This window comes from Perissodus microlepis, chromosome 10 (assembly GCF_051167445.1).
Source record: "Perissodus microlepis isolate ML-2025 ecotype Zambia chromosome 10, ASM5116744v1, whole genome shotgun sequence".
Classification (NCBI taxonomy): domain Eukaryota; kingdom Metazoa; phylum Chordata; class Actinopteri; order Cichliformes; family Cichlidae; genus Perissodus; species Perissodus microlepis.
This window is the reverse complement of record NC_140470.1, coordinates 453,988-470,120: the sequence shown is the minus strand read 5'-3', so window position 1 is coordinate 470,120 and position 16,133 is coordinate 453,988. Positions and strand designations below refer to the sequence as shown.

Below are 16,133 nucleotides of genomic sequence, written 5' to 3'. Positions count from 1 at the left end.
TCTGCTGAATTTTACACAGAAGAGCTTTGATCCTGATGATTACTGCGAACAAAGACCAATTCAAACCATTTTTGACTTACAAGGGATCTAGTAGGAAAATTATTTCCCCGTATTGTCTTACAGAGCTACTTTGATAAATACTGAAATAAAGTGTTATCCTAAGATAGTAACCTTCCCTGTATTTTTTATGAACATCAGAAGGCTCCTCGCCTCTTCCAGCCGGACCTCTCATACTGCTCGTCACAAAAGAGGATGTTGAAAGACAGATCCCTGTACCCAATGACCCCTTGCAGGAAGACGAGAACCAACCTGAGACCTGAAGGAGTTCAGGTGTCCTGCAGCCCCACTTACAATCTGACTCCCCATTACCCATCCCATCATCAGCATCTGAATGTTCAGAGCCAGCTGCCCAGCTCAGTTCCCTCCTCTCAGCTATCTCAACAAATCATCGGCTCCCTGCATAGTAAAGGGGCTGATGGATGGAACATCAGCAACTCCACAGCAGCCAACAAATACAAAGGTTAAGGTTTTATTTAATTTGATTTATAGTCTAGGTTTCTATGATTAAATCTCATACTGACATTCCATATTCTAGATTTTGTTTTACCATATTTTAACTACTCTCACCCAACCCCACTTCTGTTAAAACCACCTCAGTAGAATTGCCACTGTGGGGACCTAACACTAAACCATTTGTGGTGGAAGCAGCCTGGGTGTCAAGGATCACTGGGCAGGCAGGACTCACTTTTACAGCTCAGTGATTTTATTTACAGTGATAAAAAAAATTCAAATCCACAAAGATGTTCTCCCAAGAACACAATAGCTCATCGCTCTCTAGCAAGGGTCTCTCCAATACAATCTGTACACAGGGAAACGGGCAAGTTTTTCTCTCACAGGCAAGTGGCAAAAACAGTGGTAAAGGAGCCAGGCGTCACTAGCTGTTTGAAATATAATGGTCCAGCAAGGACTGAGGGCCTGTTGCTACCTTAAATAGTGGCTATAAACGAGGACATCAGGAACAGGTGGACAAGGCGAGCAGTTCAGGAGGTTGAAGAAGGATGAATTGATCGATCTGGCAGGAGAAGAGGAGGTTTCGCTGGAGGAAGGTCTGGCTAAACCTGCAATTGCGCTGCACCTAATGGAGGTTTTGCGGACAGAAGTGCGGTTAAAGCAAAGGCAACGTAGAAAATTGGTGGAGGAGAAAAGTGACAGCAAATAATGGAGCAAAAGGAGGGAAAAAGTTAAAAGAGGGAAGGGACTTGCCTGGAGAGATTAGGTAAATGAGAGGTGAAAAAAGCTAAGGAAGCCAAGGTGATGATAGATTCGATCTGAATAGAGCTCGTGTTTTTATGCCTTCATTTGATGAAGATGCTGTTGATGTGTTTTTTGAAAAAGTTGCCATAGATAGTGGGTGGCCTGAAGACAAGTGGTGGTTTGATGGTTCAGAGCAGTAGCAGCGCTAGATGCCACTTTTGAAATATGACGCCTTCTTATGGTAGGTGTTCCGGAAACTTACCGCAGGCAGTGACGTGAGCTGGGGAGACAACCAAGTGAGTCTTATTTGGATATGTGGCATAGACAGGAAGTTGCTTTGCATTGTTGGATAAATTCATCTCAGGCTTTTGGTCATCATCATAAGTTAAAGGACCTAATGTTGTTGGAGCAATTTAAAGTGAGTGCTCCCAGGGAGGTTGACTTTTATCTCAATGAATGTGATGTTGTGAGCCCCCGGAGGCCACAGAGTTGGACGATTGTTATGAAGTTGCCCATGGATTTAAGGTGGGAGTCAGTCTGGGGAGGAGGAGAGTTAATGAGGATAGGAGTGAGGATGGTCCATATGGGTGGAAGCAGGACCTGGCACCCGTCAGGACAAGAAAAGAGTTTGATACAACAGCCCAGTGGATCAGCTCTATTCCAAAGTAGGAGCCAGAATTCTCCTGCGGAGCCTCGTTGTTATTGGCGCCATAAATTAGGTCACAAGAAAAATCAGTGCCCTGGTTATCAAGAAGGCAAAATAATACCAGGCCGGTAGGTCTGTAACAATAGCTCGGGAGTCTCTCAATGAACTACAGGGATATGACGGATTTATGTCTGAGGCCACTGTCTCCCACAGTTCACCACTGTGCGAGGTGTAGGAGGGGTCATGAGATCCTGCAGGTATACAAGCTTTACCTGAGATCTGAGCTGGTTACAGGCTTTGTAATGTAGCAGAATCACAAATCTCTCCTTTAGATCTATCGATTTGATTATGGCCAATGATGTGGCCTGGGTTAAAGTTGCTCTGTCTGTCAGTGATTACCCAGTGGATTCCCCCAAGACAAGAGAGCTGGAGCTGGAGTTTCCTGAAGTTTTTCCTGCATGTGTGGCCCCCCTGTGAACCACCCTTTTACTAACCTCTCTGATTCCCTATTAAGCACTTGGAATGGCTGTGATGTGCAATCTGTTGATGGGAATAAAGCATGTGGTGGTATAGGTGATGACCCAGGAATGGGTGCTCTTCACAGCTGTCAGAAGAGATAAACAGGTCATGTGAGTAAAACATGAGGAGGACTCTCTGAATTGGGAGTCTCTGGTGCAGAAGCAGCAGAATAATCCTTCCCTGGAACATGCTATGAGGTCAGCAGTAAGTGCAGGAGGCTAAAGATGTGCCAAAGTGTTACTATTTTCACAATGACACATTGTTCAGGAAGTGGAGGCCTCCTTCTAGGCCAGCTGATGAGGACCGGGCCACAACGGAACAAGTCGTTTTGCCAAAGTGTTGTCGCCAGGAGGTTTTGCAGTTGGTGCATGCGTCATTGTTTGGACACATGGCTGCAAAGAAAACCTTGGAGAAACTTAGCCAACACCTATATTGGCCTAGTATGTGGAAGGATATGAAATTATTTTGGCGCCGCTGCCATGTTTGTCAGGTTGTCGAAAAGCCAAGTGTATCTAACCCAGTAACACCATTACAACTTTTTCCAGTTGAGGATGAGCCTTTTGCTCACATAATGGTTGACTTTGTTGGACCTTGTTGGAGCCAGGGATCGAACCACTAAGCTTCCAATCAGTAGGTGACCTGCTCTACCTCCTGAGCTACAGCCACCCGCTGGCAAACATGAGTAAACCGTCACTAGGTTTTGGATAAAGTGTACACTCACAAACCTGTCAAATCTGCATTTGAAACGTTGGCTACCATAACAGTATAGTATTGCAACATGGCATTTGGGTCTTCTAACTAAAATAGGAAAAAAGGAACATAAATAGTGCCATCATTGTCAGACATGGCGCACATCTGGTTGACATACACTCTGCCATGACACCGATCTGGGCCAGACCTGCTTGCTATGTGGGTCTGAGGTTATTAATGCCAGACTATATAACACAGAGGCCAGAGCAGCTCTTGCGGAAGAGCTGAAACACTTGACTGAGTGCCAGAGGCAGGAGGTAGTTGACTGCTATTCTGAGCTATTTCATGGATGTGCCTGGAAAATCTGATAGGATTGTTGATGATGTGGATGTGGGAGAGGCAGTCCGAATTAAACAACACGCATCATCTGTCCCCTCACAAATGGAAGGTGGCGAAGGAGGAAGTGCTTTACATGCTCCAGATTGGTGTGATTGAGCCAGCAGATGGGGCGTGGAGCTCACCTGTACTGTTAGCTGCTAAGGAGGTGAGGCCAGATCGTTTTTGGAAGGTGAATTTTAGGAAGGTCAGTCATGTCACGAATTCAGATGCTTTCCCCATACTTCGGTTGGAAGACTGCATTGACCAAGTGGGTAGGGCTAGGTACGTAAGGTTGATCTTTTGAAAGGGTACTGTTAGGTACCACTGACGGAACGTGTTTGTGAGATGTGCATTTGTGACTTATGATATCTTATACCAGTTTAAAGTGCTACCGGTTGGGATAAAGAATGCTCGTGCCACCTCCCAGTGGTTGATGAATTTTGTCATTCAGATCTTTTTTTTCCCAAAAAGAAAAAGCCTGCGCTGTGAGGTCAGGAAGACGGGTGAGTGAGCCCAGCAGCTAGAAGTATGCATTTTTCCATCGCTTCACGTCCAGGCTTAGAAGAGGCAGCTTGATGGCAAAGGTGCCCACAAACAGGTCTCCCAAGAACACAAAATAGCTTGCTGGCTCTATGCAGAACAATCTGTACACAGGGAAACAGCAGTTAAGTTTCTCCCGAAGAGGCAAGTGGTGAAAGTTGGGCTTCACAAGCTGTTTGAAATATAATGGTCCAGTGAGGACTGAGGGTCTGGAGTTCTGGTTCTGAACAAATGCCAGACTACACAAACACAAGTAGGAAGTCCATATTGAAGCCAACAGAATAATTTTTTGTAGTCTGGTGTTTTTCTGAATTGTTCTGTGTTTTCCAGGTTAGACAACTTGTAAAGCTGATGCTATTCTGAAATGCATTCGGTCCTCTTCATCTCTGCAGTGTTACAGATAGGCTTTCAATGGCATTGCCACTCGCACCAACAACAGAAAGCTGTAGCTTTAACTTGCAAGTAACAGTGTCCATATTCATCTCCACACAATTCATGTTGTTTTCAGAATGGAAGAATGTTAAACTAAAGCTTAGTCTGCAGTAGTGAATGCAAGCTCAGGAAAACATGCATTTGTCAATAACATCATAGGTGGATTCATTAAAACACTAATCTACAGTCTGACATCTTGTGAATAACACTGTAAATTCCTTAGGAGCCATTCAGCAGAGTGCTCATGTCATTTTAATTAAGGTGCAAGCCAACTTCTGAACATGTCTTCTCTTTAATAGGGCCTGTACTGGCAGCTGACCGTAGGTACCAGGATGATTGTCCCAGTGGAATGAACCCTCTTTCAAACAGCAGGCTAAAGGACGAATTCTGTGAACATTACACACTCGTCCATAGCAAAGTTTGTCCACATGCCCAGCCTCATGCCGCAAAGGGGAGTAAAGCTTTAAACCAGGACATGCAACATTATGCAAAAGGTGACAGGGCCCTGGCTTGCCCTGTGCTCAGCAGCCTGGTACTTGGTAAAGGTGAGCATGGTGGCTTGTTGCATGGCATAGGCCAGTCGCTCCCTGTGCAGATAGTGCTTGAGCAGAAGAAGATGCTCTGTATGATGGACACCCCTTACAGTCACATTGCTGCAGAATATCATCAACCTGCTGACGACCAGCAGCAGTTTGGAGCTGCCACGGAGCCACAGTCCAGATCTGCAGAGGACACAAGAATGCTGACAGGTATAGGAGCTCCATATATGTCTTTAAAGTTTCATCAAGTCTTGGGCAAACCTGGTCCTATTAAGGCCTCCCCTTTTGCCTCACTGAGCAATATAACAGATGGCCATTGTTACCAAGGTAAAGAGATGGTGTCTTACAACTGTACTAGCCAGAGTCCCAGCTCCAGCTCATCTCCTGAGAGCCACAGAGAGACCCCACACTGCACTGGCACATCTGTCATCATCACGAATGAGAGGTGACCCAGAAGGAGAAGCAGGCTTTATCCGTGTCTGCACACATAGCTCTGACACTGCAGCTGAAAGCTTTTTTTCTTCCATCATGTTAAAACAGAAGGGTTAGAACTTTTCTGTAAAGCATATGTAGTAATGCAGCGTTTGAAAGTATTTTATTTACTTTCTACTGAATAAATGTATGAATGAATGATTTGATCTTAACCTAAACTTAGGACTTAAAGATGGAATAATGTCTGAATCATGTGATCAGAATATTTGAAATGCAAATATTACTACTGTTACTTCAGTCATTTCATAGCAGGTGTGTTTGTCCATGTGTCACTTCCATGGGAACATGTCTGTGAAGCCTCTCAGTCATCCAGGTCATCGTAGTCTACGGAGCTCGGAAAGAAAAGCCTCTGGACTTCTTTAAGTAGCTTGAAGACGTTTCACCTCTCATTCGAGAAGCTTCTTCAGTTCTAGGGTCAAATTGTGGAGAGTCCCAGATTTAAACCCTGTGGGAGTGTCCCCCCCAACAGGGGCAATGGACCCCCTACCTAATCACACGAGCCAAGGTGTGAAAACGGGTGTAGGTCAGTTTAGTCTTCAGCTCATGTCATTGTTCACCTTCATTTTCTGTAACTCTTGAACTTGTTGTCAAACTGGTAAAGTTTGATCTTTTTAGTCTGCCTGTGTTTTAGCTGTGCTGTGTTTGCTTGTGCTGCCATGAATACTGCATAGCAGATGTGTTGTGAATTTTCATATATTTATTGCATAGATGAAATTATTCATTAAAACTCAAAATATGATAAGTTAGCGACCAACACAGGATGAAACACTATTAAAACTCAAATCTGTGACAAATCAGAAGACTTTATTGATATTTGATTTCACTGTTAACAGCTGTCTTCTAACAGGGGCTTGTTTCAGGGTTAGGGTTAGGTTTACTCATATAAATCGAATCACGTTGGTTTGTTTATGATAACACTCATTCTATGGCTGAATAATGACGACCAAAAACCTAAAAACATTTGCCAAAAATTATTATTATAAGTATTCTGGTGTTCAGCATTTTAACCCTAAATATTAATGTTTGTCTGCTTGTGTTTTTTCAGCCTTTGCACTATTTTTTTTTTTATAAACAATAATTTTCTGTGAAAGCAATCAAATTAAAGTCAAGCGTAATAAGCCGGGTTTGTAATATTATATTATTCAAACACGGACTGGTATAGCTTTGGAAAGAGACTGGTTTGTTCCTGTTTCCTGATGGTGTGTTTAGTTAACCTGTTACTGACCGGAGCTAACTTTGTACTGCATATTGCTAATTTAGCCAAACACTTTCATTCCAGACTGTACCACACTATTAACCTGCTTTACACCAGCATGTCAGTAACATTTGTAATTTATCAAAAATTACATAAATAAAGCTATTTTTAAAAAAAACAACATTTTTTCAAATCAGTTCTTCCTGTTTCTTTATGTGGTCATTGACAATCTGTCCATAACAAAGTTCAGCGCTCCTAAATTTAAAGACGTTTTTAAGTCAAACTAAGTTTTCCAGTGGATATTCTGTTGCCACCTCAACACAAATGTGAGTGGTCATTGCTGCCCTTCCTGTTCAAACACGGTAGTCAGACTTTTTTTTACACTGTATTCTCATTAATTTGACTTGTGTTGTGTTATGCTTGCTGAAGACTGGTGCAGAGTGGAGGCACAGGACAACATGTTCAGGCTGCTGCATCATGTGCAGTTTCTCCTTTTGGTTACTTTCACATGGACATTTTGGAGAAGCACAAATATTTTTGTACAACTCCTATTTTTCAGCTTTCTAAGAGCTTTAAAAATGATCTTGATCTTTATGAAGTTATTGGTTTCTTTGCTAACAATCATTGACACACACCTCTGTGAAGGAGGAGTGCCCAGTGTCCGTATTTTACTTTTGCCAGCTGAGGATTTCATGACTATGGCAATGATGGGCTTGATTGAGTACCAGTAAACAGGACCTAGTTTACTGGAGCTAGTGTATAACCTTTCAGTCCTAATAGGTCCTGAACGAGCAGCTAGCGTTCGTGCTGACAGGGTGGCTGTAGCTCAGGAGGTAGAGCAGGTCATCTGCTAATCAGTGGTTCGATCCCTGGCAGATTCAGGCTGCATGCCAAATATCCTGGGGCAAGGAACTAAACCCAAAGTTGCTCTCCAATGAATGTGTGTGAAAGCACTGAAGTGTAGAAGATCGTGCCTGTGTGAATGGGTGAATGAGGCATGCTGTATAAAACGCTTTGATTGATTGATTATGCCTTCAATTGTCACTTGCATCATTACATGTACATGTTACCGACCATACACACATTGTACAAACATCACATTGGGAAGACGGGTCAGAGAAAAACTATGAAATACACAAGAGAGGAGGAGAAAAAAAGCTCTACCCAGACTGAGCTCCTGAGAGCAGAAAAAAATCGGTTCATTTATCGATCACACAAAGCAGACTGAGTGACTTTGGTGCTTAAATGAAGCCACACACAGCTAAGTGTCATTTTTCTTTTGGTTTTGTTTCCTTCAGTTTAAAATCTGCCTTCTGAAGAGTCATCACAGCGCTTTAATGGTCTGAACTGTGTGTGCGTGTCCACCGACGGGGCTGTACATGTGTGTCACACACTTAATACAAAAAGGGAGCGCTTCCTTTTGACCCCAGCAACCTGCAGACTTGAGTTGTTTAATAGGATGTTGAGAGTATGGATCCAACAGAGAGCCATTTGCTTAATAATCTTCAGATGGCTTTTGGCACCAACAGCAGCTTAACGGTGTCTCTTCACCCCTTTTACTTAATATATCTCTGCTTCTGTCACACAAGAACCTGTGGGCTATAGGACTGAGAACAGAAATGACCTTCATAATATTGTGATGGTACAGGAGGATGAAGGAAGAAAGGCAGTGTTATAAAGACTGACCTTTTATCAGAGAGATTAAAGATTAAATGATCTTTGATTCAGTTTTGGTGAATTTGTGCACATCAAGTGTAAATCTGTGTGTGCATCATCACAAACTCCTGTTTACAATACGGCTGAATGGTGCAGTTGCATTTTTACTAAACTAATTTAAATGCAATCTCAAAGAGAACCAGTCCGTTTATGCTGTGAATGAACCGACAACACTGCAGTAGTGTCACTATGATGACTTCCATAATGGCCTGTTATATCTGAGATACAGGAAGTTTTGAGGTCCCATGAAAGCATCATGCTGCGTCCACTTTGCACATTTCCTTTGACATTGCCACTTCATCTGGAGAGGAGAGCTCAGCAGTGTAAGGTGCTGGAGACAAATGAAGAGTCATGAAAGAGATCTGTGTGTGATCACATCAGCCACATGAGAGGAACACTCGACTGGTACGCATATAATGCCAACAAGCCTCACCTAATCACACACATGCACACAAACACGCACACACACACACACACACACAAGCGCACGCACACACACTCACACGCACACAAACACACATTCACACACACACACACACATTAGAGGAAACCCAGGGTTCAGTATATTGCCTGAAGACACTTGGATATTAAGCCTCTGGAAAATCCTGTTCCGGGTGGGGGGCTAGAGGAGGAAGACCGGACAACGATCATACGATCATCTCTGCACTCTGCAGGGTGGGCCATTTATATGGATACACCGCAATAACATGGGAATGGTTGGTGATATTAAAGTCCTGTTTGTGGCACATTAGTGTATGTGAGGGGGCAAACTCCTCAAGATGGGTGGTGACCATGATGGCCATTTAGAAGTCGGCCATCTTGGATACAACTTTTGTTTTTTCAATAGGAAGAGGGCCATGTGACACATCAAACTTATTGGTAATGTCACAAGAAAAACAATGGTGTGCTTGGTTTCAACGTAACTTTATTCTTTCATGAGTTATTTACAAGTTTCTCTTTGTTCACAGCCATTGACATGTCGAAGAGGTAAACACATGAGGAGCGGATTGAAATTGCGTTGATATCTGGTGAACGCAGTAACCGGGTCATTTCAGCAGATTTCAATGCAAGACACCCTACGAGACCACCCATCTCCCATGCTACAGTCAGCAAACTGCTTGCTACGTTTTGTGAAACTGGTTCAGTGTTGGATTTGCCAAAATGTGGACGCAAGAAAACTGTCACTAATGAAGAAACATCAGTGGCTGTCCTAGCTTCATTCAGCAAGAGCCCACAGCGTAGCACTCGCCGCATGTCACTGGAGAGTGGCATTAGTCGAACATCCCTTCGGCGGATATTAGCTACTCACAAATGGCACCCTTACAAACTCCAGCTACTGCAGCATCTCAACGAGGATGACCCAGATCGGCGCACAGAATTTGCAGAATGGGCAAAACAAAAATTGGAACAGGACCCTCAGTTCACGCAGAAGATTTTGTTCAGTGATGAGGCAAACTTTTATGTGAATGGTGAAGTTAACCAACAAAACCACCGCTATTGGTCTGACACTAACCTACATTGGATGGATCCCTCCAAGACTGTTGGAACAACAAAAGTGATGGTTTGGTGTGGTATATGGGGAACAACGATAGTGGGTCCATTCTTCATCAATGGAAACCTCAAGGCCACTGGATATTTGAAATTGCTACATGATGATGTGTTTCCCTCTTTATGCACTGAAGCTGGCACGTTCCCTGAGTTTTTCCAGCAGGATGGTGCACCACCACATTATGGCTGTCAGGTCCGAGCATTCCTAGATGAACAGTTTCCTGGAAAGTGGATTGGTCGTCATGGGCCAGTCGAATGGCCCCAAGGTCTCTCGATCTGACCCCCTTAGACTAGGTCATCTGAAGGCAATTGTCTATGGCAGCGGTCCCCAACCCCCGAGTCGTTTGGTACCGGGCCGCGAGAGTTGAGGCTCGGGTGTGAAATGTATGGTTTTCAGGGGTTTTATTGGTTTTTAGCATTATTTTGTTATCGTTTTTATCGTTAACTCGGTTTTCCTGGGTCTTTACACGTGTGTTATGAATAAATCTTATTTTTTTCTGTACCGGTACTAGTTTTATTTTGTTGTATTTATCCGCGACACCTTAAAGGCCAGTCCGTGAAAATATTGTCAGGCATAAACCTGTCCGTGGCGCAAAAAAGATTGGGGATCGCTGGTCTATGGTGTGAAGATACGAGATGTGCAGCACCTGAAACTACGGATACTGGATGCCTGTGCTGGCATTTCTCCTGCGGTGTTGCTATCAGTGTGTGAAGAGTGGGAGAAGAGGGTTGCATTGACAATCCAACACAATGGGCAGCACAATGAATACATTTTATAAGTGGTCAGAAACTTGTAAATAACTCATGAAAGAATAAAGTTACGTTGAAACCAAGCACACCATTGTTTTTCTTGTGACATTACCAATAAGTTTGATGTGTCACATGGCCCTCTTCCTATTGAAAAAACAAAAGTTGTATCCAAGATGGCCGACTTCTAAATGGCCACCATGGTCACCACCCATCTTGAGGAGTTTGCCCCCTCACATATACTAATGTGCCACAAACAGGACTTTAATATCACCAACCATTCCCATGTTATTGCGGTGTATCCATATAAATGGCCCACCCTGTACTTTTAAATATCCTGGGAACCACAAGTAAACCAGCAGTCTGAGAGAGAAGTGGTCTGTTTGACAGGTACGGTACTATGAGGTCTTTAAGGTAAGACGGGGACTAACTGTTCAAGCTCTATGATGAGGAGGATTTTAAATTTGCTTCTGGATTTAATAGGGAGCCAATGAAGGGATGACAGTATGGACGAAATACGCTTTCTCGTTCTAGTCCCTGTTCCTCTTTCTACAAGATTTTGGATCAACTGAAGGCTTTTCAGGAAGTTTTTAGGACGTCCAGATAATAATGAATTACAATACTGAATACTGCTTTTTGACCTATGGTACGTAGCCCAATAATAGAGATAGGGTGATAATATTTAAGATTGAAACATTAATAAATGGCAGGACTTCTTTGAGTCTTGTAGGAACGGGGTGTAAAAGACACATTGATGATTTGGAGGAAGTAATAATCAAAACTAACTCAGAAACATAAACTGCAGCGAAGGAGTCTAACTAAATATCCAACCCAGTGTCATGGAAATACAGGGGGAGGTAATATATTTAAATCCACAAAGTCGATAGTGAGCAAAAACCTTATAAAGTGCATTCCAGGGTCCTTAATAGCCAGAAACAATGAAGCTAGTCTCCTAGTATGTATTTGCATGTAAATGTGTTAATAATGTCTGTTTAAATGCTTTCCCGTGATTATGATGATCTCCCTCTGCTGTTCCTGCAGCTAACTGCAACTCCTGCATGTGTGTATACATCACGTTTTGGAGAAGTAAAGCATGACTGGACACGGTGGACCGGCGTGTCTATTCAACGCTTTGCTTGTAATATCGATTTTACTAAAAGCAGCTGTGCATAATGTTACGGTTATGGATGTTTTTATCTAATGATTAAAACTTTAAGTGTGAAAAGTTCATGAAGTCTAGTTCAGATTAAAGGAATGGTTGGCAGTTCAGACTTTTGGTCAGCCTGGCCACAGTGCTGAGGGGACGCCTAGGGTTGATCTTTTTCTTAAAGTGATGAAGAGTAAGATGGTTTATGAAGGGTATTTTTTCTAAATAGATAAATAAACTATTTTTTCAGAGTTTTATCAGAGTTAAGTACTTCTGACTTTTCCCACAGTATTCAGAGTTATGCAGTGAAGATAATACTATTACCAAGATAATCAGCCTCTGTGGGAGTAGTGTTCAGGTAGCTGCTCTGCTCTGTGTACAGGGCATTGAAGATGATAACAGTGGGTGGATTATATTCATAATCTACCCACTGTTAGTTACAGTACTTTCAGAACGACATCTGCTGTGATGTATTCCCCCAAAACTGTAAATGTTATCAGGAAATAATCACACAAAAGAGGAAACACTGTTAAATGTTCATTTTCTATCCTTTATGTCAAAACAAGGTCCAGAGTGAGATTAAAGTGGTGGGTGGGTTCTTTTGTATTTTGAAGAAGTCTAATATTGAGCCTATATAATTGAGTCTAATAATTACTACAGAGTATTGGGGTCCCATTAAGAAAAAAATATCACTGATCTTTTTGAGATTAAAGGTGGAATTCAATTTCAAGAAAAAAGTTAAAAAGTGGAGATTGCCACTGCTGCTATACAATCTACAAAATGCCTTGGGCAGATGAGTTACTGTTTTTATTTACAAGGAAATTATTTATCTTTCTAGGAGATAAGCATAGTGTGGTGATAAGTATAAAGATGCTGAAAAGGTTTTTGGACACCACTCAGACAGCCACCAATTGAAGGAGAACCTGCAGCTAAACATGTCACTCGTTGGGGAGGAGACCACAGAAAACTATGGGCCCACAATTTTTGGCAAAGTTACACACTGATTTAATATTAATCCTATCTGTCCACGAAGCCAGATAACACACACCAATTAGTTAAACTGCAGGAATGTCTTAAAGACATAAAGACCTGGCTGGCCGCTAACTTTCTGCTTCTTAATTCAGATCAAACTGAGGTTATTGTACTCGGCCCTGAAAATCTTAGAAATTCAATTCAATTCAATTCAATTCAATTTTATTTATATAGCGCCAAATCACAACAAAAGTCGCCTCAAGGCGCTTCATAGATACAGAGAAAAACCCAACAATCATATGACCCCCTATGAGCAAGCACTTTGGCGACAGTGGGAAGGAAAAACTCCCTTTTAACAGGAAGAAACCTCCGGCAGAACCAGGCTCAGGGAGGGGCGGCCATCTGCTGCGACCGGTTGGGGTGAGAGAAGGAAGACAGGATAAAAGACATGCTGTGGAAGAGAGACAGAGGTTAATAACAGATATGATTCAATGCAGAGAGGTCTATTAATACATAGTGAGTGAGAAAGGTGACTGGAAAGGAAAAACTCAATGCATCATGGGAATCCCCCGGCAGCCTACGTCTATTGCAGCATAACTAAGGGAGGATTCAGGGTCACCTGGTCCAGCCCTAACTATATGCTTTAGCAAAAAGGAAAGTTTGAAGCCTAATCTTAAAAGTAGAGATAGTGTCTGTCTCCTGAATCCAAACTGGAAGCTGGTTCCACAGAAGAGGGGCCTGAAAACTGAAGGCTCTGCCTCCCATTCTACTTTTAAATACTCTAGGAACAACAAGTAGGCCTGCAGAGCGAGAGCGAAGTGCTCTAATAGGGTGATATGGTACTACAAGGTCATTAAGATAAGATGGGGCCTGATTATTTAAGACCTTGTATGTGAGGAGCAGGATTTTGAATTCAATTCTGGACTTAACAGGAAGCCAATGAAGGGAAGCCAAAACAGGAGAAATATGCTCTCTCTTTCTAGTCCCTGTCAGTACTCTTGCTGCAGCATTTTGGATTAGCTGAAGGCTTTTCAGTGAGTTTTTTGGACATCCTGATAATAATGAATTACAGTAGTCCAGCCTGGAAGTAATAAATGCATGAACTAGTTTTTCAGCGTCACTCTGAGACAGGATATTTCTAATTTTAGAGATGTTGCACAAATGGAAGAAAGCAGTCTTACATATTTGTTTAATATGTGCGTTGAAGGACATGTCCTGGTCAAAAATGACTCCAAGGTTCCTCACAGCGTTACTGGAGGCCAAGGTAATGCCATCCAGAGTATGAATCTGGTTAGATACCATATTTCTAAGATTTTCAGGGCCGAGTACAATAACCTCAGTTTGATCTGAATTAAATGGTAAATGGACTGGTTCTTATATAGCGCTTTTCTACTCATCTGAGCACTCAAAGCGCTTTACACAACTTGTGCATTCACCCTTTCACACCCATTCGCACAAGCACATTTTTCTAAGTGCTTTATAGCTAACATTCACACACATTCATACTCCGATGGATGCATCGGAGAGCAATTTGGGGTTAGTATCTTGCCCAAGGATATTTGGCACGTAGACTAGGGGAAGCCAAGAATCGAACCACCAACCTTCCGACCAGTGGATGAGCTGCTCTACCACCTGAGCTACAGCCACCCCAACAATTAAGAAGCAGAAAGTTAGCGGCCATCCAGGTCTTTATGTCTTTAAGACATTCCTGCAGTTTAACTCATTGGTGTGTGTTATCTGGCTTCATGGACAGATAGAGCTGGGTGTCATCGGCATAGTAGTGAAAATGTATGCTATGTCTTCTAATGATGCTGCCTAAGGGAAGCATGTATAATGTAAACAGAATTGGTCCTAGCACTGAACCCTGTGGAACTCCATAATTAACCTCAGTGTGTGAAGAGGACTCTCCATTTACATGCACAAATTGGAGTCTATTAGATAGATATGATACAAACCACTGCAGTGCAGTACCTGTAATACCTACAGCATGTTCTAATCGCTCTAATAGGATATTATGGTCAACAGTATCGAACGCTGCACTGAGGTCTAGCAGGACAAGCACAGAGATGAGTCCACTGTCAGAGGCCATAAGAAGATCATTTGTAACCTTCACTAAAGCTGTTTCTGTGCTGTGATGAGCTCTGAAACCTGACTGAAACTCTTCAAATAAACCATTCCTCTGCAGATGATCTGTTAGCTGTTTGACAACTACTCTTTCAAGGATTTTTGATATGAAAGGAAGGTTGGAGATTGGCCTATAATTAGCTAAGACTGCTGGGTCTAGAGATGGCTTTTTGAGTAAAGGTTTAACCACAGCCAGCTTGAAGGCCTGTGGTACATAGCTGATTATTAGAGATAGGTTGATCATATTTAAGATCGAAGAATTAATTAATGGCAGGACTTCTTTGAGCAGTTTTGTAGGAATGGGGTCTAAAAGACACGTTGATGGTTTGGAGGAAGTAATTATTGAAGTTAACTCAGAAAGATCAATTGGAGAAAAAGAGTCTAACTTAACATCAATGGTACTAAGAGTAGCTGTAGATAATATTACATCTGTGGGATGATTACTGGTAATTTTTTCTCTAATGATAAAAATTTTATTTGTGAAGAAGTTCATGAAGTCATTACTAGTTAACGTTAAAGGGATGGTTGGCTCAACAGAGCTCTGCCTGTTTGTCAGCCTGGCTACAGAGCTGAAGAGAAACCTGGGGTTGTTCTTATTTTCTTCAATCAGTGATGAATAGTAAGATGTTCTGGCTTTGCGGAGGGCTTTCTTATAAAGCAGCAAACTATTTCTCCAGGCTAAATGATGATCCTCTAAATTTGTGACACGCCATTTCCTCTCCAGATTACGAGTCATCTGCTTTAGGGTACGTGTTTGAGAATTATACCACGGAGTCAGGTACTTCTGATTAGAGACCTTAGTTTTCACTGGAGCTACAGTATCCAGAGTCGTACGTAGTGAGGAGGTGAAATTATTAACAAGATAATCGACCTCTGTTGGGGTAGCGTTCAGATAGCTGCTCTGCTCTATGTTGGTACAGGGCATTGAAGATGATAACAGTGGGTGGATTATATTCTTAAACTTAGTTACAGCGCTTTCAGAAAGACATCTACTTTGATAAAATCTACTCTCCACCGCTGTGTAATCAATTATTGTAAATGTAAATGTTATCAGGAAATGATCAGACAGGAGAGGGTTTTCAGGAAACACTGTTAAATGTTCAGTTTCTATGCCATATGTTAAAACAAGATCTAGAGTGTGATTAAAGTGATGGGTGGGTTCTTTTACATTTTGAGAGAAGCCAATTGAGTCTA

The 16,133-nt window shown here is 42.3% G+C and overlaps 1 protein-coding gene across 1 annotated transcript in view; it reads left to right on the top strand.

The window, feature by feature from the left end:
* The window catches only part of sim2 (SIM bHLH transcription factor 2), a 39,886-nt gene extending 33,045 nt beyond the window's left edge, over positions 1 to 6,841 (top strand). The window contains exons 10-11 of the mRNA XM_084941333.1: positions 199 to 520; positions 4,759 to 6,841. Of these exons, the coding sequence (XP_084797459.1) occupies positions 199 to 520; positions 4,759 to 5,447 (1,011 nt within the window). The 3' untranslated portion in view covers positions 5,448 to 6,841. The remainder of the gene's footprint in view (positions 1 to 198; positions 521 to 4,758) is intronic.
* The last annotated feature ends 9,292 nt before the right edge of the window (positions 6,842 to 16,133 follow it).